Genomic DNA, 23,908 nt, shown 5'->3' with positions numbered 1-23,908 from the left:
AAAAGAGAATTAGTGAATTAGACAATACTTCACCCAGGTATAAAACAGAATGATATAGAAACTTTAAAACTTTAAAAAGCAATCAGTCTCATACATTGAACATAAAATGGTACAGTTCAGTTCAATTGCTTAGTCATGTCCAACTCTTTGCGACCCTATGGACTGTATCACGCCAGGCTTCCCTATCCATCACCAACTCCTGGAGTTTACTCAAACTCATGTCCATTGAGTCGGTGATGCCATCCAACCATCTCGTCCTCTGTCATCCCCTTCGGTACAACCATTCTGGAAAACTTCAGCAGTTTCTTAAAAGATTAAACACACACTTCCATGTGACCCAGGCATTCCCACTCCTAGCAGTTGACCCAAGAGAAATGAAAACTTATCTTCACACAACTGCACAAATGCTTTTTCCTCCCTCTAGAGTTGAATACTCCCTGGTTGACTGGTGTATTCCCAGCCCCTGGAATAGTACAGTACCTGACACAGTATAGGGACTCAATAAATACATGATAAATGGATGTATAAAGATTCTTATGGTGCTAAGGGAAAATAACAATCAACCTAAAACATCATCTTTAGGAATGTTACTTAAGGTTGAAGGAAGTGAAGAGATTTTTCAGATGTACAGAGATGCACATAGTCTCTTTCCCACACATCTTTGCTAAAGAACTTCCTAGAGAGAAGGGAACTAAACCCAGCCAGGAGAATACAGTTATGGGCTGAAATGTGTCCTCCCTTCCCCACCAAACTCATATGTTGACATCTTAACCCCCAGGACCTCAGAATGTGACTGTATTTGAAAGAGGTAATTAAGTTAAAATAAGGTCATAAGTGTGGACCCTGATCCAGCATCACTGGTGTCTTTGCAAGGAGAGCTCTGGACACCGACACGCACACGCGGAGGAAGACCCTGTGGGGACACGGACAGAAGGTGGCCGTTTGCAAGCCAAGGAGAAAAGCCTCAGAAGAAACCAACTCTGTGGACACTTTTACCCTGGAATCCTGGCTTTCAGAATCCTGAGAAAATGAGTCTGTTGTTTAAAATCTGAGGAACTCTGTTATGGAAGAACTTCCTGATGTTCAAGCTGGTTTTAGAAAAGGCAGAGGAACCAGAGATCAAATTACCAACATCCACTGGATCATTGAAAAAGCAAGAGAGTTCCAGAAAAACATCTATTTCTGCTTTCTTGACTATGCCAAAGCCTTTGACGGTGTGGATCACAATAAACTGTGAAAAAGTCTGAAAGTGATGGGAATACCAGACCACCTGACCTGCCTCTTGAGAAATCTGTATGCAGGTCAGGAAGCAACAGTTAGAACTGGACATGGAACAACAGACTGGTTCCAAATAGGAAAAGGAGTACATCAAGGCTGTATATTGTCACCCTGCTTATTTAACTTCTATGCAGAGTACATCATGAGAAACGCTGGGCTGGAAGAAACACAAGCTGGAATCAAGATTGCCGGGAGAAATAGCAATCACCTCAGATATGCAGATGACACCACCCTTATGGCAGAAAGTGAAGAGGAACTCAAAAGCCTCTTGATGAAAGTGAAAGAGGAGAGTGAAAAAGTTGGCTTAAAGCTCAACATTCAGAAAACTGAGATCATGGCATCTGGTCCCATCACTTCATGGGAAATAGATGGGGAAACAGTAGAAACAGTGTCAGACTTTATTTTGGGGGGCTCCAAAATCACTGCAGATGGTGACTGCAGCCATGAAATTAAAAGATGCTTACTCCTTGGAAGAAAAATTATGACCAACCTAGATAGTATATTCAAAAGCAGAGACATTACTTTGCCTACTAAGGTCCATCTAGTCAAGGCTATGGTTTTTCCTGTGGTCATGTATGGATGTGAGAGTTGGACTGTGAAGAAGGCTGAGCACCGAAGAATTGATGTGTTTGAAGTGTGGTGTTGGAGAAGACTCTTGAGAGTCCCTTGGACTGCAAGGAGATCCAACCAGTCCATTCTGAAGGAGATCAACCCTGGGTGTTCTTTGGAAGGAATGATGCTAAAGCTGAAGCTCCAGTACTTTGGCCACCTCATGTGAAGAGTTGACTCATTGGAAAAGACTCTGATGCTGGGAGGAGTTGGGGGCAGGAGGAGAAGGGGACGACCCAGGATGAGATGGCTGGATGGCATCACGGACTCGATGGACGTGGGTCTCGGTGAACTCCGGGAGATGGTGATGGACAGGGAGGCCTGGCGTGCTGCAATTCATGGGGTCGCAAAGAGTCAGACACGACTGAGCGACTGGAATGAACTGAACTGATATACATATATATATATAACTGATTCACTTTTGTACAGGAGAAATTAACACATTGTAAATCAACTGCACTTCAGTAAAAATATATTGATTGAAAAAGAAATAAAAATAAAATCATTAATACTTCCCTCCCCAGGGAAAGTGTGGTATACACAGTGCATCATTTTCCACTGAAACCCTTTTCCTGCAGAATAGAGAACCTTAGTGGACTCCCTACTTGCCTGAGTCTTGCTTATCACATTGTTTTGCTCTTGGTGTTGCTACAAGGGGAACGTGTATTCTTTTTGAACATGGAGCAGAAGTGCTGCTTAAGTATTAATTTATACTGTCTTGAGTGGGAATTACATCTTGTTTTACTTAATAATAAAGATACATAATCTAAAATATGTTAAAACTCTCAAAGCAATCTGATCTTGTTAATTGGCCCAACATATGATCATAATACATTTCCTTTCCACTAACACCTGCCTCCCTTTTACTTTGAAACTCAAACAGATCTTTCTCATGTTTTCCTTTTCTTACTAAACCCCTGGCTCTTTTTCTTTTCTTTTTTTCTACTAGAAAACTTGCCCTTTTGTTTCTCTTAGAACCCATTTCTTCCTGAAACTTCCTCTACATGTCAGAGATCATGGCAGTTAGTGTGTCTTGAAGCTGGGATTCCAACTTGGTTCTGATGGCAGAGCCATCACACTTATCCATCCTGACCCTGAAGAAGGGCTTAGAGCTGGGCACAGAGGGAAAGACAGAGTCTGTTAGGCAGAAGGGAGCAAAGAAGGCATTTTAATACGTCAGTGACACGCAGCTCATCTGGCTGGGGCCCAGGTCCCTACTGAAGGAGAATAATAAGCGATGGAGCTGTAGGGAGGAGGGGGCCTGTACTGCTCAGGTGAGGCTCACAGACTGTACCTGACGCTTGCTTGATACTTTGTGTTGTTTAATCCTTTTATTGACTCCACAAGACCCACAAGATACGGGTATCCCCACCTAAGGCTTCCGAGAACAAAAGCACAGTCCTATGACTTATCTGTGATCTCCTGCCATCATAGAATACCAGTCTTTTCAACTATGGGGTCACTGTGCTTTCTATCAGTACTTTATATAAGCTACTGAAGTCTTCAGGGTTTTTAAGTGAAGTGGTTAGAATTGTATTTAGGAAAAAGATGCGATGAAAGAGAAGCCTGAGTTGTCTTTTGACCTGATACTGAATATCATTTGAAGGCAGTAGCCCTTGTCCAGCACTAAAATTGGGATTTCAGAATGATTCTATGCTGAAATTTAGAAGTAGTGACCCGAAAGCCACAGAGGGTCTTCTAGAACCCAGCTATTCTGAAGTATGGTCTTCATACCTATAACTTGAGTATAACCCCGGGGCTTATTAAAAGTGCAAATTCTCATCCACGTGCCTATGGACACCTTATCTTCGACAAAGGAGGCAAGATATACAATGGAGAAAAGACAATCTCTTTAACAAATGGTGCTGGGAAAACTGGTCAACCACTTGTAAAAGAATGAAAGTAGATCACCGTCTAACACCACACACAAAAATAAACTCGAGGTGGATTAAAGATCTAAACGTAAGACCAGAAACTATAAAACTCCTAGAGGAAACATAGGCAAAACACTCAGACATACATCACAGCAGGATCCTCTATGACCCACCTCCCAGAATATTGGAAATAAAAGCAAAAATAAACAAATGGGACCTAATTAAACTTAAAAGCTTCTGCACAACAAAGGAAACTATAAGCAAGGTGAAAAGACAGCCTTCAGAATGGGAGAAAATAATAACAAACGAAGCAATTGACAAAGAATTAATCTCAAAAATATACAAGCAACTCCTGTAGCTCAATTCCAGAAAAATAAACAACCCAGTCAAAAAATGGGCCAAAGAACTAAACAGACATTTCTCCAAAGAAGACATACAGATGGCTAACAAACACATGAAAAGATGCTCAACATCACTCATTATCAGAGAAATGCAATTCAAAACCACAATGAGGTACCATTTCAAGCCAGTCAGAATGGCTGCTATCCAAAAGTCTACAAGCAATAAATGCTGGAGAGGGTGTGGAGAAAAGGGAACCCTCTTACACTGTTGGTGGGAATGCAAACTAGTACAGCCACTATGGAGAACAGTGTGGAGATTCTTTAAAAACCTGGAAATAGAACTGCCATATGACCCAGCAATCCCACTGCTGGGTATATACACCAAGGAAACCAGAATTGAAAGAGACATGTGTACCCCAATGTTCATCACAGCACAGGTAAAATTTCCTGTTTATAATAGCTAGGACATGGAAGCAACCTAGAGGTCCATCAGCAGACCAATGGATAAGCAAAAAAGACACAGATGTGTATAGTGGACTTTTGGACTCAGAGGGAGAGGGAGAGGTTGGGATGATTTGGGAGAATGGCATTGAAACATGTATACTATCATGTAAGAATCGAATCGCCAGTCTATGTCCGATGCAGGATACAGCATGCTTGGGGCTGGTGCATGGGGATGACCCAGAGGGATGTTGTGGGGAGGGAGATGGGAGGGGGTTCATGTTTGGGATCGCATGTACACCCATGGTGGATTCATGTCAATGTATGGCAAAACCAATACAGTATTGTAAAGTAAAATAAAGTAAAAATAAAAATTAAAAAAAATAATAAAATGACAAAAGTAAAAAAAAAAAAAAAGCTGTGGTACATATACACAGTGGAATATTACTCAGCCATTAAAAAGAATACATTTGAATCAGTTCTAACGAGGTGGATGAGACTGGAGCCTATTGTACAGAGTGAAGTAAGCCAGAAAGAAAAACACCAATACAGTATGAAGTCGCTCAGTCGTGTCCGACTCTTTGCAACCCCATGGACTGTAGCCTACCAGGCTTCTCTGTCCATGGAATTTTCCAGGCAAGAATACTAGAGTGGGTTGCCATTTCCTTCCCCAGGAGATCTTCCCGACCCAGGGCTTGAACCCAGGTCTCCCGCATTGTAGGTAGACGCTTTACCGTCTGAGCCACCAGGGAAGTCCCAATACAGTATACTAACACATATATATGGAATTTAGAAAGATGGTAACGATAACCCTGTATGCGAGACAGCAAAAGAGACACAGATGTATAGAACAGTCTTTTGGACTCTGTGGGAGAGGGAGAGGGCGGGATGATACGGGAGAATGGCACTGAAACATGTAAAATATATGTGAAATGGATCGCCAGTCCAGGTTTGATGAGACAGGGTACTCAGGGCTGGTGCACTGGGATGACCCAGAGGGATGGGATGGGGAGGGAGGTGGGAGGGGGGTTCAGGATGGGGAACCCATGGCAGATTCATGTCAATGTATGGCAAAACCAACACAATATTGTAAAGTAATTAGTCTCCAATTAAATTTATATTAAAAAATGCAAAATCTCATACCCCTACCTCAGACTTACTAGATCAAAAATCTCTGGGAGTGGAGTCCAGGAAGCTGTGCTTTTAACAAGCCCTGTTTATTTAGCAATGGACAATATTATGGTGTCCAGATGATAATTATTAGGTATGCAGAAGCTTGAGAAAGCTTTGATATTTTCCCCTGGGCACTTTCCCTGCTTTCAGCATTTCCTGGTTGCCTAATGACTGCCTCTAAAATGATTTCTTCAGTAGTGGTACAGAAACTTCATCAGCACATTAAACAATAAGTGCTTTATGAGCAATGTATCATCATTGGCGTCTAGGAACCTGACTTATAAACTGTCGTTAGCATTAAATTTAACTCTAGCATACAATTTAACTTGCATGTGAAGGTGGCAGTATATGGAAAAACACTTGGGAGGCTATACACCAAACCACTGTGAGAGAAGAAGTTATTCATGACACTTGTTAAGGAATGTGAGGTAGACTTTATTCAGGGGGCTGCCATGGTGGGGTTTTGATGTAGGGGGGAGAGATTGGGCTCACCTCTGAATACAGCAGGGAAAAGTGGGGATTTGTGTCCAAGGAGCAAAGTTGGGTACGCGTTGGGGTGAGGCGGTGGATGGGAAATTACTAAGAGGATAGGGTAATTTTTTGCTAACTGACCTGGCAGGATCCTTGTTGAAGACAGACGGGGGTGATCAGATAATACCTGGGGAATGGTGGAGGATGAGGAATTTGATCAGATACTGAGGGCTGTGTGTGTGGGGGGGGAGGGGGTGGCTAAGCTAACTTGACAATATCCTTGCTTAACTCCTAGAGAACATGCACAGGTTGGGATTTAGTCAGGCTCAGAGGATCCCAACTAAAGTTTGGTCCAGGAGCGAGTCTTCGTCACCTCTATTGTGGTTATCTTTGGGGAAAGTTGGGGAACTGTGAAAAAGTAAAGGGAGGGGCTTTAACTTTTACCACTTACATTTAAAAAACATTTTATAGGAGGGTAGTTGCTACCTTCCCCTACTTTTTATATTATACTCTTATACATGGATAATCACATATCATTACAGGTTTTGTGTGTGAAACTGTGTGGAAACCTGAAATTCTATCAATCAAATCTTTATAGTACGCTGGTGCCATCTGACGGTAAGCTTTCTTATCACTTCTTTGATTTCCCTAGGCTAATTTTTCATCTTTCTAAATTAAGTGAGAAATGTGAGTTTTGAGCAAAACAGACTTTTCTTGTGTTGCCCCTTCCACTCTTCCCCCAATCAGAGTTGAGTTTCTGCTTTCTCTGCTCCCGTAAGATCTCTGATGTCTTTTGGCAAACTCCCATCCCAGTCATCAAAGGAGTTAGAGATGACTTGGAAGTAGTTTCTGCCCTCAGTAAATTTTTACCTGGGAAGACTCTAAGCAGATAATTATAACAAAGTGTGGCACACACTTAATAAGATGTTAATAAAATGGTGGGGGGAATATGTTAACTAGTATAATGAAGGTACTATGAGAGCGATACAAATTATTACAGGAATTCAGAGGGTTATGAATTCCATATTTAGGTATTCCTTTTAGAATTTTGTTGTTCATAATGTTTAATAATAATTTTAAAGTTATTTTTTAAAGTAAATTTTATCCATCCTCTACTATCAACTTTTTTTTTCATAACAGAAATCACAATTAATTATAAACATGGCCTTCCCTTGATAACACTTACTTTGCCGTCCAGAAAAGAGCGCTGTCAATTTGTAGTCAAGCCAATGTTATCAACAGTTGGTTCATTCCTTCAGGACCTACAAAATGAAGATAAAGGTATCAGAACAGCTGCCATCTTCACAGCAGGTATATATATATATGTATTTCCAACTTTGTCTTTTTCTCTTCTTTTGAACCTTTGTTTTGTTTCTTTACTTTCTAGAAAGTTACTATATAATAAATGGTTGGTCTTTACTGAGTCCTTCATTTTTGAACATGAGTTGTATAAAAAAATGAACTCTAATGGAGAAAAAAGAAATGGAATAAGTTTAATTCATGTTTTGGTTATTAATTTCATAAACTTAGCCCCCAAATTTTTCTCTGAGAAAATTTTAGTGACATAGTAATTAGCATCTAGTTGTCTATAAGAAATGTGAATAATTAGAAAATGAAATGCAGGCTCCATGATTCATGAAATAGACAGTGAATAACACACAAATAGTTCATTGATCTTTGCTATAAAGCAGTTATGGTTTCGAGTGTTTTTTGACAGAATTAATTCTCAGGAAACTAGTTTGAAACCAGCAGAGGTAGTTAATTAGATAAGACTTTTAAATAAATCTAGGATATAGCTTTTATATTTGTATGATCTAAGGATATAAAAGCAGGCCCTACTGCCCCTAAAAGAGAATAAAGAATTCTTTACCCCAGCCCAATATACCAGTCTACTATAAATATAAACAAATGAATAAATTTACACTGTTATTTTATTGTAGTATTACATTCTTAGAATAAGCTTATTTAAAAGTTAATGATGACTATTACAGTTTTGGAAAGGAAATTAACGTTCTTCCCTGTCCAAGTTCAGAACCAAGTAAGGGATAGATATAAAAGTTGGAAGAGTAGAGATTAACAGCTTATTTACTTAACAAACATTGAGCAGCTGACAGAAGTTGACCTGAAACAAATAGATTGCCAGATATTTCTCCAGCAAAGATGGGTTTAGTGCAGAGAGTGGAGAACTGCGGTTGATTGTCTGCAGCCGCTCACAAGAGCCATGTGTGAGGACTTGCGAGACAAGGAAAGGAGGCTGCTTCTGTAGAAGGAAAGGAAGAGGGGAGAACAGTAGCGAACAGGGGGTCCCTGACGTTTCATTGGCTGGGTCCTTGGGAAAGAAGAGGCACTCGTCTTCGTGCCGGGCTGTGGCGCCCTTACAGGATGTGAGAGCTCCCCCTTCTGGTCTCCAGACTATTTAATTGAGGTTCCTGTGTATTAATCCTATATGCCAGGCCTTGTTCTAGATGCTACAGACAGCAAAGAACAATAGAGATTAAACTCCTGTTCTTATGGAACTAACATTTTACAAGGAGAAAGAAACAAAATAAATTAAATATTTAATTTATAAATTATATACATTTTAAATTTATATATTAGATAGTAAGTGTTACAGTGAAAAAGCAGAGTGGTGGGGAGGTGGGAGTGTGTGTGTTTGGGGGAGGTACTCACTAAGGTCACATTTGAGTGAAGACCTGGAAGAGATATGACAGGGATGGGAGAAGAGCTTTCCAGACAGAGACCCTCAGGTGGGAGCTAACTCCACCCTCAGCCATAAAGGGAGGGAGCTGGATACAGGTAGGAGGGGTAGGGCAGACCAGGGAAAGCCTCCATGTAGGTTGTTGGAAGGACTTTGGATTCAACTGGAAGGGGAGTTTCTTCCTGGTAAAACCAAGGTCAGAGAAATGAGGATTTAGCCCTGTGGCCACATGGCCTAATACTTCATCCTTGGCATATTCTTGCCAGTCGCAGGAACACCGAATCCCCAGGGCCTTCCCTATGGGGCAAGGCCTGGCTTCCTCAGAAGAGGCAGAATTCAGAAGGGCACCAAACACAGTGCCCGCCTGGAGTGTGCGCCAGAAAAACGCCAGAATTCTTAGAGTGCAGGTGCTCTTTGGACTGAGTGAAAACACTTTCTTGGGGTTCATGTCAGTACTTGCCCAAGAATAGGTGAAAAATTCATCACTGTATCATGAACTCCTCAAAAGTGTTTCATATCCGTCTCTAGCTGATCCTGTATTAGTAGGAGATACATTCTCAGCTGATTTCTTTTTATTATTCTATTTTAAGGAGTGGGTTTGAAGTCATTTAAATGTAAATTTTAAATGACACTTGCAAATCAGATAAAGTGGATTTGGTGTGTTGCTGATCTTTTTTTTTTTTTTTTTTAAAGAGGCTCTGTGGGTGGAATTTGCCGGCATTTAATTTGGGCTTGAAAAGAGTGTTCTAAGCTTGTCACAGTTTTGCCCATAACGTGGGTGGAGTTATTTGGCAATTCCTGGGAAGATGATCTCACCCCAGCTGATGAACAGGAACCCAAACAGCCAAATTCTAGGAACAGACCCAGGTGCAGACTTGACTTGCCGCCTTCTGGAACAAAAGAACTGCTGAGAAGCAGACAGGAGGCAGGCATCCGGGTTCTTCCTGATTTTACTAGCAGCGTTACTCTCACCGTGCGTATTAGTGTAGCTGAAACCTCTCTGGTTGAATGCAGCCAAGCACATGCCAGGCCAGGCGAAAGTATACGTCTTGGACTTTATATCAGGTAATTATGTGCAGACTATTCTTAAAGAATAATGATAGAGAAACCCCTCCCAGCACTTTTTTTTTTTTTTTTGCTTATTATTCAATGAGTTTGAATCTTGACCCCTGGGTTACATTAAACTTCAAAAATATAACAATAGCTAGGCTAGATAGGAAGCTGTGCAAAGCACACTGACTTTGCAATTTTCCTAGAGATTTTTTTTTTTTTTTTCTGAAATGTTCCTAGGATGTTTGAAATCACTATTGGAATCTCTGCTGCCTCTCTCCACCTCTTTAAACATGCCACACAAGTGCATGTTTACTCCTGTCACAGTTTTGCCTCTTTTCATCTTTCCTAAGCTAGAGAGGGAGGCAGCCCTGTGTGGTGGTGGTTTGAAGTGGTTTAAACAATACAAATCACTCACCTTTAGTAATTAAAAGAAAAGTGCTAGTCACTCGGTCGCATCTGACTCTGTGCGACCCCGTGGACTGTAGCCCGCCAGGCTCCTCCGTCCATGGCATTCTCCAGGCAAGAATACTGGAATGGGTTGCATTTCCTTCTCCAGGTGATCTTCCCAACCCAGGAATTGAACCTGGGTCTCCCTCACTGCAGGCAGATTCTTTACTGTCTAAGCCACCAGGGAAAGTGAAAGTTGCTCAGTCATGTCTTCACTCTTTGTGACTCCATGGACTATATAGTCCGTTGAATTCTCCAGGCCAGAATACTGGAGTGGGTAGCCTTTCTCTTCTCCCGGGGGTCTTTCCAACCCAGGGATCGAGCCCAGGTCTTCCACATTGCAGGTGGATTCTTTACCAGCTGAGCCACAAAGGAAGTTCAAAAAAAATAAGAGAAAGGTGGGCTCTTTTAAAATGTTACCACCTGCGTTCCTCCACCACGAAGTCAGGGGTTTGGCCATAAGCCACAGAGATGGACACTAGCTGAGCTGAGGAGTGTGTCAGCAGGCTTTCTGATTGGAACTGACAGAAAACCAGGCTCAGAAGAGGGCAGGAGCCGCAGAAGGACGTGGGTGAAGAAGTTAGCCTGGGAATGGTTGACGGGCTCCGCTGCTGGCACCCGCGCCCCCAGCCTCTGCCTCCACTGGCCTTGTTGCGATGCGTCCCTGCCTCCCAGCCCGGAATCTGTACATGACTCTCTGTAGGAACAGTCTCACCAGGAGCATCAGTCTGGACCCCAGCCCTGCTGACAGAGAGTGGGTGATGGGGTGTCTGCGTGTTCGTCTTGGTCCAGTATAACAGGCAGTATTGGGAGGATTACTCCCAGTGGGAACAGTATTGGGTATTGGGGAGCTTCTGCCCGCCCCAAAAGGTGAATGTCCACTACTGTATTATAAAGACCTGGATTAATATTTTTCCATTTGTTGAAAAATGGTTATTATTATTCTAAAACAAGGACATATTTTTGCATTTTCAGATGGCACTGAAATTGCAGCTTCAACCTTGATGGAAATTTTGCTAATGAATGATTTTAAACTTGTTATTGATAAAATAACATATGATGTACAGTGCCCTAAGAAAGGTAAGAAGCACAGCTGTGAACTATCTTAACATTTCCCTGTTGCTGTATGCCTTTTTTCAGGGAGCAGGCTTATGCTGAGAATCTTTTTAATTAACCAAATGACCAAGAAGGCTTTGGAGAACCAGTAATTAAGCTTTTCTAGCAAGGGTAGAAGTGATCGGTAGAAGTTGGGTGTCAGGGCTTCATGTAGCCTCACATACTCTTTTTAGACTTTTAAGACTTTGTTCTAGGATCTTGAATGCTTAATCTGACATTATTGGGTTAAGAAGAAGTGGACCTGAAAATCATGAACTCAAGTGTATACTGTTGTACAGTTTTTAGCTCTTTTTTTTCCTAAGTAGGCTTTACTTTGTCTTTTTAAAGGGCAGTTTCAAGTTCATAGCAAGATTGAGCAGATAGTACAGAGGTCCTGTATACTAATGTACCCATTCCCCACAGACTCCCCTACTGTAAACACCAGAATGGAGCATTTCTTTTTAATCATGAACCTACATTGAAACATCATTATCACTCCAAGTCCGTACTTTACATTATGGTTTGCTCTTGGTGTTTTATACTTTATGGGGGTTTTAAGGCTATATTTTATTACTGAACTATAGTTGATTTACATTGTTTCAGAGTACCACAGAGTGATTCAGTTATATACACGTGTGTGTGTGTGTGTGTGTGTGTGTATGAATGAGTTTCTTTTCCATTATAGATTATTACAAGTTATTGAATGTAGTTCCCTGTGCTATACAGTACTTGCTGTTTGTTTTATTGTTGTTTTTCAGTCCCTAAGTTGTGTCCAGCTCTTTGAGACACCATGAACTGCAGCATGCCAGGCTTCCCTAAACCTTCACTATCTCACAGATAGGATGAGATGGCTGGATGGCATCACTGACTCAATGGACATAAGTTTGAGCAAATTCTGGCAGATAGTGTTTATTTTGTATGTAGTAGTATGTATATGTCAATTCCAGATTTCCACTTTATCTCCCGCTTATTTTATGGGTTTTGATAAATGTATAATGACAAGGATTCACCTTTCCATTGTCGTTTCACACAGAATAGCTCCACTGCCCCCAAATCCTCTGTGCTCTCCTCCTTCATCTCTACCTAACCCCTAACCTCTGGCAGCCACTAATCTTTTTAGTGTCTCCATAGTTTAGCCTTTCCAGAATGTTGTATCATTGAAATGGTACAACGCATAACTTTTTTACAGACTGGCTTCTTTCACTGAGTAGTATGCATGTAAGTTTTCTTATCTTTTCATGGCTTTGCAGTTCATTTCTTGTGAGCACTATTATTCCATTGCCTGGATGTATCATAGGTTATGTATCTGTTAACCTACTGAGGGACATCTTGGACGTTTCCAAGTCTTGACCATTACAAATAAAATGCCTATAAATGTGTATGCAGGTTTTTATGTGAACGTGATTTTTCCATTTGTTTGGGTAAATGCGAAGGAGCATGACTGCCCATATAATGCATATATTTCGTTGTGTAGGAAACTGGTAGACTTTCTTCCAAATAATCTGCACCATTTTGCATTGCCATCAGTGGTGAATGAGAGCTACTGTTGCTCCCCATCTTGGCCAGCATGTAGTGTTGCCAGTGCCTTGGATTTTGGCCTTTCTTAAAGCTGTGAAGTAGTGGCAGTTCACTGCTTCAGTCTGCACTTGCCTGGTAACATATTTCACACGCTTACTTAGCATCTATGTGTCTTGTTTGGTGTGGTGTCTATTCAAGCCTTTGACCCGCTTTTTAAGCATGTTGTTAATTTTTAAGGTTTCTTTGTATATTCTGGGTAGCAGTTCATCGTCAGATCTCTATTGTGCAGGTGTTTCTCGCACTGTTTTTCATTTGGTTGTCATTGTCTTTTGCAGAGGAGAGGTTTTGTTTTGATGAAGCTGAGTTTATCAGTTATCTCTTACGTGGACTGTGCTTTGGGCGTTGTATCTAAAAGTCATCGCCAAACCTGTTCTTGCATGTTGCCTACTTTTCCCATCACAGGCCTTACCATATTAATCATATCTGTCTTAATTTCCTGGTCTGATCATTCCAAAATCCCTACCATATCAGATTCTGATGTTTGCCTTATAGATTCTTATATGGTTTTTTCTTGCCTTTTACCTGCTTTGTAATTTTTTGTTGAAAGCTCGACATGATGTTATTGAAAATAGAAGCTGAAGCAAGTAGGTCTCTATTGCGAGGTACTACGTGAGTCTGACCAGGAGTTCAGCTGTTTGCTATAGCTGTAGGTATCAGAGGCTTCAGTTTCTTCTAGGGTCCCTGTTTTTCTCTCCCCTGTTATGTTCAAGTTTCTCCAGAAATTCTTACTTGAATAGAGTCTGCACAGAACTGGAGTCCTGTTGATGTAATGTTCAGGTATTGGGGTGGAGAAGCAGTGTATAATCTTATGATTAAATCTCAGGGTTTTTACTGGGCCAGGATTACTGTGCTGTGACCTTCAGAAGAGTTTATCTTTTTTTTCTCTTTCCAGTATGAGACAGGAAGGTTAGAGGGGCCTGGAGTTGGCTAATTGCCCCTCCTCCAGGCCAAATTAGGCTCTGGTAGAGCACAGTGATGGAGAAGGCAATGGCACCCCACTCCAGTACTCTTGCCTGGAAAATCCCATGGACGGAGGAGCCTGGTGGGCTGCAGTCCATGGGGTCGCAAAGAGTCAGACACGACTGAGCGACTTCACTTTCACTTTTCCCTTTCATTCATTGGAGAAGGAAATGGCAACCCACTCCAGTGTTCTTGCCTGGAGAATCCTGGGGACAGGGGAGCCTGGTGGGCTGCCGTCAATGGGGTCGCACAGAGTTGGACACGACTGAAGCGACTTAGCAGCAGCAGCAGCATAGCACAGTGCATCCTTGAACAGCACAGGTGAGAACTGTGTGGGTCCACTGACATGCAGGTCTGTTTCCGTGAGCACTGCAGTACTGCGTGGTCCACAGTTGGTTGAGTCCATAGAATCATGGACACAGAGGCCAGCTATGAAGTTATATGTGGATTTTTGACTGTGTGGGGAGTCAGTGCTCCTAACCCCCACGTTATTTGAGGGTCAACTGGTTATTTCCTAGGTATAGAGAAAGTAATGCTCAGGGCTATTTGAGAATAGTTAATTTTCTGCTGTCTCTGCTGGAAGCAGGTCTCTGACCTTCACTGTCAGAACCTGATGGGACTGCTGGAGATAAAACTCATGTGAGTGTGTTTATTTCTCAAACTAGTCAGCACTGAGCCTCCAGCATTTCAAAAGTTGTAGTTTAGTGTTCCTACCTCTACTGGCTCCAGAGGATTCTGCTCTCAGGTAAACTGTGATTGTGGACTGCTGAGGGTAGGGTGAATAGTGAGTCTATGCCTTAATAAACAGATGATGAGCCAAGTAAATCAACATGTAAGGGAGGGCCCGTGTTTATAATTAGAATGCCAGGTTCTGACTGGTGAATATGGGAGGGCTGCTGTAGTGGAAAAACCATTATATTGCAGCCAAATTCAGGCAAGAATGCCAAGGGGGTGGAGAGGGGTGGGAGGAGGTGGTTTAGATAAAATAAAAAACAGTGAAGAACTACAGAAACAATTGGAAAACAAGTAATAAAATGGCGATAAATACATACTTATCAGTAATTACTTTAAATGTCAATGGACTGACTGCTCCAGTCGAAAGACATAGGGCAGCTGATTGGATTAAAAAACACAAGAACCTTTTATATGTGGCCTACAAGAGACTCACTTGAGAGCTAAAGACATACAGACTGCAAGTAAGGGATAGAAAAAGATGTTTCACGCAAATGGAAAATGAGTGAAAGACCTCAGTAGACATTTTTCCAAAGAAGACATACAGATGGCCAGCAGGCACATGAACAGATGCTCAGCATCACTAATTATCAGAGTGATGCAGATCCAGACAATGCAGTATCACTTCACACCTGTTAAGAGTGACTGTCACCAAACAGTCTACAAATAACACATGTTGGCAAGGATGCAGAGAAAGGGAACCCTTGTGCACTGTTGGTAGGAATATAAGTCAGTGCAGGCAATTGGAAAACAGTGTGGAGGTCCCTCAAAAAGCAAAAAATAGGACTAGCACTAGCATATGGCCCAGCGATTCCATGCCGGGTATATATATGGAGAAAAATGAAAGCACTAACTGGAAAAGATACATGCGCCCCAGTGTTCGTAGCAGTACTGGTTACAATAGCCAAGATATGGAAGCATCCCATGTGTCCACCAACAGATGTATGTGTGTATATTGGAATACTGCTGTATATACTCAGACCTCAGTAGACATTTTGGAATGTCTACTCAGCCATAAAAAAGAATGAATATTGCTCAGCCATTAAAAAGGAATATTGCTCAGACATTAAAAAAAAAAATGAATGAAATTCTGCCATCTGCTGCAACATGAATGGACCTAGAGAGTATTATGCTTAGTCAGACAAAGACACATACTATATGATATCGTTTATATGTGAAATCTAAAAAATAAAGCAATTAATGTATATGGCGAAACAGAAGCAGACTCACAAATATGAAAAACAAACTAGTGGGAACCAGTGGGGAGAAAGAAAGGGGCAGAGGCAAGATAGGGGTAGGGGATTAAGAAATACAAACTACTATGTATAAAATAAGCAAGAATACAGCACAGAAGGTTATAGCCATTATTTTCTAATAACTTTTAATGGAGTATAATATGTAAAAATACAGAATCACTATGCTGTACACCTGAAGCTAATATTATGTCAACTATATATATGTCGGTTAAAAAGAAAAAAAAAGGAAATGCTAACAAAAATGGGAGTAAGCCATAAGGACACAGGAGCCAGCTGGAGGGTCTCCCACTAACCATATCTGGTACAATTTGAACATCATTGGCTCCCATGCTTGTGACTTGCCTGCCCCTTTTGATTTTAAACATTTTCTTTCTTTCTCATGTAACTAGATGATTCAGGCTGATCTTATACTCCAGCACCGATACCAGCCTTTTCTCTGAAGATACCTCCAAGAAAAATATGTCTAAAAATTTAAAAAAAGAAAAACTTAAATAATTTTAAAACTCGGAAATGTGATTCCCCTCAGCTCTATATCTTATTGAAAATAACTTACACTTAAGTTGCTTTTCAAATGTATATTGTACTGTTGCTTACACGTTTGTACACCAGCTTTCCTCCCCAGTGGACCCTAAATTGATTTTGGGTAGAGAGTTGAGGGTTAAGAAGGATCTTAGGTTAACTCAGGTATAAAAGTGAACCCATAAACTGATGTGTTACAAACTCAGGTGAGGTATTTACCTGGATTCAGGTAGATGGATACTCCTTTCTCCTGTATTACTCTTCCTTAAAAAAAAAAAGAAAAAGAAACAGTGCTGGTCATATTACAAAAGAAAAAAAGACAAAAACATAATGAATTTTAAACCTACTGTCTGGTTATTATTATTCCAGAAAGAGGAATCACCTGAGATGGGAATAAAGGCCAATATCAAATGCCCCCCCCAAGGAGTGGGGAGCGCCCAGCCAGCCAGCCATGGGGGCGCAGATTTGGTTCCCTGAGGAAAAGGTGTGGTGACTGCCTTATGTTTCCTTTGTCTTCTTTTCTCAGAAAAACTGAGCAGCGAGCAGGCTACTGAGATGGAAAACATGAAATCGTTGGTTTACAGACTGTTCACTGCCTTGCATTTAGAAGAATTTCAGAAGAAGAGAGAGCACCATCTGCTGGAGGAAATTGACCACCTGAAGGGACAGCTGCAGCCCCTCGAACAGGTTTGGAAGCGTCTCAGTTGAGTCTGTTTGTAAATAATCATTGTTTAGTCACAAAGTCATGTCTGACTCTTTAGCAACCCAATGGACTGCAGCCCACCAGGCTTCTCTGCCCATAAGATTTTAATACCCAATATTGGTATAACTGAATCTTCCCTGGTGGCTGATGGTAAAGCATCTGCCTACAATGCGGGAGACCCGGGTTCAATCGCTGGGTCGGGAAGATCTCCTGGAGAAGGAAATGGCAACCCACTCCAGTATTCTTGCCTGGAAAATCCCATGGACGGAGGAGCCTGGTGGGCTACAGTCCATAGGGTCGCAAAGAGTCGGACACGACTGAGCGACTTCAGTCACTCACTCATTAGTATAACTGCTCCATGTGAGCGTTTTTCTGAATGCTTCGCATGGGTTTATTTTCTCCTTTAATCCTCGCAGTGAACCTGTGAGTTCGGTATTATCAGCCTCATTCTTTGCATGAGGAAACTAAGACAGCAAAGGTTCATAGCTACTATGTGGAAGAGAACTTGAGCGCTGGCAGTCTGACTCCAGGCTGCCATCTCCAACTCCGTGCTGTGTGTTGTCTGTGGATGGGCCAGTGTCTCAGTGACTGAGTGTAAGATTAACTGCAATGCGCTAGCTGGAGCATCACCATTTTTTTTTTTTAGAGACAATAGGCCCTCCACTCCCACTCTGCTCAACTGAATTGCAACTGGAAAGTTAGCAATGGCTTCCTAACATCTGAAGTTAATCAGTGGTGGAAGGAAAACCACAAACTTTTCTAGGGAGGAGGGGCAGGAGTCTGTTTAAGGGAAAAATGCATTTTTTAAAACCTCTGTTCCTATTTGTGATTTTTTTAAAATGGGTAAGTATATCTTTGTGTATGAATAAAGAGTTTCTGGAGACAGAAAAAATGTTTTAATGAAGTATAGTTGATTTACAGTACTGTGTTCTCTTGTACAGCAAAGTGATTCACACATTCTTTTTTATATTCTTTTCTCTTATAGCTTGTCACAGGACATAGAGCTATGAAGGGGTAGGCTACCCACTCCAGTATTCTTGGGCTTTCCTTGTGGCTCAGCTGGTAAAGAATCCGCCTGCAATGCAGGAGACCTGGGTTCAGTCCCTGGGTTGGGAAGATCCCCTGGAGAAGGGAAAGGCTACCTACTCCAGTATTCTGGGCTGGAGAATTCCATGGACTGTATAGTCCGTGGGGTTACAGAGAGTCAGACATGATGGAGAGACTTTCACAGGATATTGAATATAGTCCCCTGTTCTATACAGTAGTGCCTTGTTGAAAGAAACTTTTGATAGTAATTAGCTCTAAGGATACTTAGGGGATGCCAGAGAGAGGGACTTTGTTTTTGGATTGTGTACCCACATTTTCACGCTTCCCTGGAAGCTCAGATGGAAAAGAATCTGCCTGCAATGTGGGATACCTGGGTTTGATCCCTGGGTTGGGAAGAGATCCTGGAGGGAAGGGTATGGCAGCCTACTCAGAGGAGCTGGCAGGCTACAGTCCATAGGGTCGCAGAGTCGGACACAAGTGAGCAACACAGGACACCCACATTTTCATTTTTTCTTAAAGTTGGTAATACATTTCACTTGTGTTACGATTTAAAAAATCTAAGAAAATGGCTAATGGAAAGTTTTCCTCCTACTGTCCTCCCAGTACCATATCCCTGAACTGTGAATCATTTCAGACTTTATCTGTGTACAAATGCAAATGCATGATTTTGTTCCCTTTTCCAGTAAAGAGTATGTATGTTGTTGTACACTAGTCTCACCTTTTTTCACTGACGGTATATCCAGCAAAGATCTCCATATTATACCTAGAGAGCCTTCTCACTAAAGCTGCATGATAGCTTCATGAAAAATTGATAGTTTTTGGTTTTTTACCCTTAAGAATGAACCCATAATGAATCATGTGTGTGCAGGTATTACCTGTAGGATACACAGAAGTGAAATTGCTGGGTCAAAGAAAGTAGACATAATTTTAGCTTGGTTTTAGAAGGTGACTTCTGAGCTTTTCATTGTATACCCTTCTGTTTATTTTTTCCATGACCAGGTATTACCGTTATAATTTTAGAAATGGTTGACTAATGAATTGATTTGGAAATAAGTGATCACTCATGAACGTACATGTTGTATAAATTCTGATTTCTCACAAATCTCACCTCTTTAATGCAGATGTGTATTCCTTTAATTCCTTTGCTTTTTTTTTTTTTTAAGTTGGTGCACTGTAAACAACTGACAGTCATTTGGTTTCTCCTCAGACGAAAGCTAGGATCGAAGCTCGCTCAGAAGCCAAGATCAGTGGACTCCTGTGGGCTGGATTAGCGATGCTGTCTGTTCAGGGTGGAGCAATGGCCTGGCTCACCTGGTGGGTGTACTCCTGGGATATCATGGAACCAGTTACATACTTCATCACATTTGCAAATTCCATGGTCTTTTTCGCGTACTTTATAGTCACTCGACAGGTAAGTTTGTTTAGAAAATGGTTAAGTTATAACGTCTTTTGTAAATAATTCCTCACTCAAGTAATGAGCAAAAAAACCCTTCTTACTTACTGAATTACTGCTACCTGGGTTCTTTTCAGCTGTTAAATTTTGTTGTTTTTCCAGAGGATGGAGATTTATATTAGCACAGAGAAAGTGTGTATAACCTCTGTAGAGAAATATAGTGCAACTTAAACTCCTCCTTTGAGATACACACATCAAATTTGTGTACTCTGTGCCGTTTGCCAAAAATGTCCATTTTCCATTTCCTCTTTTCTATCCCTGCCTGTGATTTCTCTTCCCTGCTTGCTTGCTTTTGAAAGGAACAGCTGATCTCGAGTGAGACTAAATGTTTCACTTGCGTTGCCTTATGCTGGCTCTGATGGCTACAAATATGATGGCAAATATTTTACTGATGTCCCTTCCTCTGCTCTGTTGCTAAGACAAGTGTCTTTCTTGCCGAGGTCTCATGTTCATTTAAAGCATGTTCTGTTTTGCTTTGCTTTTTTTTAGGATTATACTTACTCAGCTGTAAAGAGTAGGCAGTTTCTTCACTTCTTCCATAAGAGATCAAAGCAACAGCATTTTGATGTGGTACAGTACAACAAGCTAAAAGATGACCTTGCTAAGGTACCTCATTGCAAATGACATCTTACAGCCGGTCTTACTTGGGAGCCAGAATTTAGGATCAGGGACGCATACTCGGTGGCTCACTCACACAGGTTAAATCTTGGTCCTGCATAGGCTTCTCTGTATTTCGGTTTGTTCAGTTAAACAGCTGACATGTCCTAATACTAATTTCCTACAGTTTTTTTCTTGTCATCTGTATTCTACATGGGGATAGCTTTAAATGTAAATAGGAAAGGTCTTAAATGACTCTGAGATAATAAAATAATAGTTTTCAATAGAAATCTATTTTTAAGTGAAGATGTGTTTTTAAAGAAAGAAGTCCAATATCAAGCTCAATTGGAAATTTTGAACCCATTAAGAACATAAGACTTAGGAAGGTAAGCACTCTGATAAAACAATTTTAAACTGTCTAAATACTTTCCAGGTTTCTTCTTCTTAAAAACAGAATCCATATGGCATTCCTCCTTTCATCTTTTCCTTCTTTCAGATGAGAAAACAGAGGTGTATACCCTGTTGGAAAGTGGGGAAACTAGGGTATGAAGCCAAAAGTTTGGCTCTGGAGCCGTACTCTGGAGCACTTCCATATAATCTGATTCCTAGGCAGCTGTTACCTCTGGCCTCTCAGCAGACCCATTAGCTTTATAAATTTTTCTTAGCAATTTTATAACAAAGTTTTAGGAAAAAAAAGTCTTCTACTGTTCAATACATGATCATTTAATAGCCAGTGATCAATCATGTCTTTTGTTACCTGTATCTTCTAAACTACCCATCCCTCAAATTTTGAAAAAAAGGAAAGATATAACAGGAATTTACGGCCCAAAAATTGGAGATAAAGAGGCTTTAAAAATATATTTACATTCCATATAATCATTACTTAGGAAAAATGTAATGATGCTTTTTGGGGTACTTACATTTAAATGATCCAATCCAAGAAGGCTAAAGAATGTTCTCCTAAGTAGTTTCCAGCACTGGGCATTGAAGATTTAGATTTTTAAGGTTATAAAGTTGGGAAAAAGGGGAAGCTAATAGGTCAGATTAATGGAATTTTTGTTGTTGCTGTTGCTATTGTTTTTCATGAGCTAGAAAAACCCCTTTGTAAAAGGGAAAACAAACATAATAAGAAGTATAAGGAAGTACTATAAACTCACAGTTTATATACTATATATATATAGTGTATATATGTATATAGTATATAAACCATATGCTATAAACTCGTACTATAGAACTCTTTTACAAAAGAATCCACATAAATTGAAACATTGTGGGCAGTTGCCACTTGTCGTTTAGATCTCTGTGTCAGCCTCAGGAGACGTTAGAGTTATGAACTTCCTTGGAACAGCAATCCGATGTGCTCGCGGTCCTCTCTGATCAGTGCCCCCTCCTCTTCCCTTGGACAGGCCACTGAAGCCCTGAGACACGTGCGCCGCTCTCTCTATTTGCGGATGCAAGTAGAGGAACTCGATGAAAAGAAGTGATCGTACATTTTTAACGTCAGTGAATTTTTCCATGATGTGTTTATTTTGCAACTGGAACTTTTTGAATCCCACAGTTCATTGCATTTGACTGTTTCAATCTCTTGTTAATAAAAAAAAATGCTTGCAAAACACAGGTATTCTTTGATGTTCTCATTTGAGATTTTCAGTTTGTGGATTTTCACGGCTTGTTGAGGTTTACTGCTGGAAGGATCTGGGCTGCATCCATCAAAATCAAAGCTGCTGCTGTTACAGTTCATCATTTAAGAAGCTTTGTCAGCCTGTCCCGTGTTCCTTCCCATGCAGACATGAAACGGTCAGTGTGCTTGGATGCCCTTTCTTAGGCTTCATTTAAAATCATCTGGTCATTAATTTCTTTTAAAATTCACAGTAGTTGGAAGGTTTTATCATTCGATAGAGTTAAACTATAAAATGTCACTTGAAATGTTTCATCATAATATTTACTTAAGTTCAGTCAGTTCAGTTGCTCAGTCATGTCCGACTCTGCGACCTCATGAATCGCAGCACGCCAGGCCTCCCTGTCCATCACCAACTCCTGGAGTTCACTCAGACTCACGTCCATCGAGTCAGTGATGCCATCCAGCCATCTCATCCTCTGTCGTCCCCTTCTCCCCCTGCCCCCAATCTCTCCCAGCATCAAAGTCTTTTCCAATGAGTCAACTCTTCGCATGAGGTGGCCAAAGTACTGGAGTTTCAGCTTCAGCATCATTCCTTCCAAAGAAATCCCAGGGCTGATCTCCTTCAGAATGGACTGGTTGGATCTCCTTGCAGTCCAAGGGACTCTCAAGAGTCTTCTCCAACACCACAGTTCAAAAGCATCAATTCTTTGACGCTCAGCTTTCTTCACAGTCCAACTCTCACATCCATACGTGAGCACTGGAAAAACCATAGCCTTGACTAGATGGACCTTTGTTGGCAAAGTAACGTCTCTGGTTTTCAATATACTATCTAGGTTGGCCATAACTTTTCTTCCAAGGATCATTTGTTGTCAAGTATTGTTCTAGGTGCTTTACATAATACTTATTTGTAATCCTATAATCCTATGAGGTTGCTGTTTTTAATCCCAATAAGGAAACTAAACTTTGTCATGGTTAATTTGACCAGGTGTACATAGCTAGAAAAGATTTAAGCACCTACTCAGAGTAGATCATACATCTTTATAAATGTACAACTCATCATGGTGTTTAATCCATTACCTAGGATGTCACCTTTTCAGTGATTGACTACGGGACAGGAAGAGTAATGATGACACCCTGATACTGAGATTTGCTTTAAGAGAAAGAACACTGTTTTAAGGGTATACCTTTCAGTCAAATCAGATTCAAACTTCAAACACCTTAGTTAGAGCAATACCCAGTGATCCAGGTGCTAGTCTGTATCAGTATCTCTGAAACCCAGAGAGTCTGGATTAGCAGTATGTTAAGTGTTTTATTAACAAGCTAAGAATATGCACTTATGACAAGCACTTAGGACATGTTCTGCCTTTGAGGAACCCTGTTCCCAGGAAGGGACAAGACCATCAATACAATGAAAGTTAAGAGAAACCAGTTGGGCAAGGTGGGCCTCACCTCTTGGGAGTGCCGTTTGCTGTACTGAGTTCACTGATGCTTCCATCCCCAGCATCAAGAAGAATGCCTGGCCCCCACGACACACCTGAGAGAGGCAGGTATCTATGGCATTTTCAGGTACAGAGCTAGGAGAAAGCTGGGAATAGGCAAGAGAAAGGATGGCTTCTGGATTCTCAAACAGTCTAAAGGAAACCCTGGGAAGAGGGGTAGACTAGAGCAGGGGTTGGCAAACTAATACCTATGCTTGTTTTTGTAAATACAATTTTAGTTTAGTAAAGTATGAACACTGATGCACCGTCTATGGCTGTTCTCACAATACAGAATCAAGGTTTGATTGCAGCAGTATGGCCTGCAAAGCCCAACACAGTTCATCTCTGGCTCTGTACAGAAAAATTTTACTGACCTCTGAAAAAGGATGTAAAAGACAATTATCAAAGAATACTTCTGTGTCTTTAGAGCTTCAGAAAATTTGTCATGTGAAAAATGAATGAATTCTTAGTAAAGACAGCTCCC

General features: G+C 41.0%; 1 protein-coding gene across 3 annotated transcripts in view; it reads left to right on the top strand.

Annotated features, from left to right (window-relative positions):
- The window catches only part of MCUB (mitochondrial calcium uniporter dominant negative subunit beta), a 99,178-nt gene extending 77,238 nt beyond the window's left edge, over nt 1–21,940 (top strand). The window contains exons 2-8 of one of the 3 annotated variants that reach the window (XM_004009625.5): nt 6,730–6,805; nt 7,328–7,498; nt 11,361–11,465; nt 17,052–17,212; nt 19,483–19,686; nt 20,218–20,334; nt 21,732–21,940. In XM_004009625.5, coding sequence (XP_004009674.1) covers nt 6,730–6,805; nt 7,328–7,498; nt 11,361–11,465; nt 17,052–17,212; nt 19,483–19,686; nt 20,218–20,334; nt 21,732–21,809 — 912 coding nt within the window. In that variant the 3' untranslated portion in view covers nt 21,810–21,940. Of the gene's footprint in view, nt 1–6,729; nt 6,806–7,327; nt 7,499–11,360; nt 11,466–17,051; nt 17,213–19,482; nt 19,687–20,217; nt 20,335–21,731 lie in introns of those variants that run through there. The other 2 variants (XM_012179513.4, XR_009600978.1) reach the window with 2 other exon arrangements.
- Nucleotides 21,941–23,908: the final 1,968 nt, after the last annotated feature.

Source organism: Ovis aries, chromosome 6 (genome assembly GCF_016772045.2).
Source record: "Ovis aries strain OAR_USU_Benz2616 breed Rambouillet chromosome 6, ARS-UI_Ramb_v3.0, whole genome shotgun sequence".
Taxonomy (NCBI): Eukaryota; Metazoa; Chordata; class Mammalia; order Artiodactyla; family Bovidae; genus Ovis; species Ovis aries.
The sequence above is the reverse complement of the archived record's forward strand: the minus strand, read 5'-3'. Positions and strand labels throughout refer to the sequence as shown.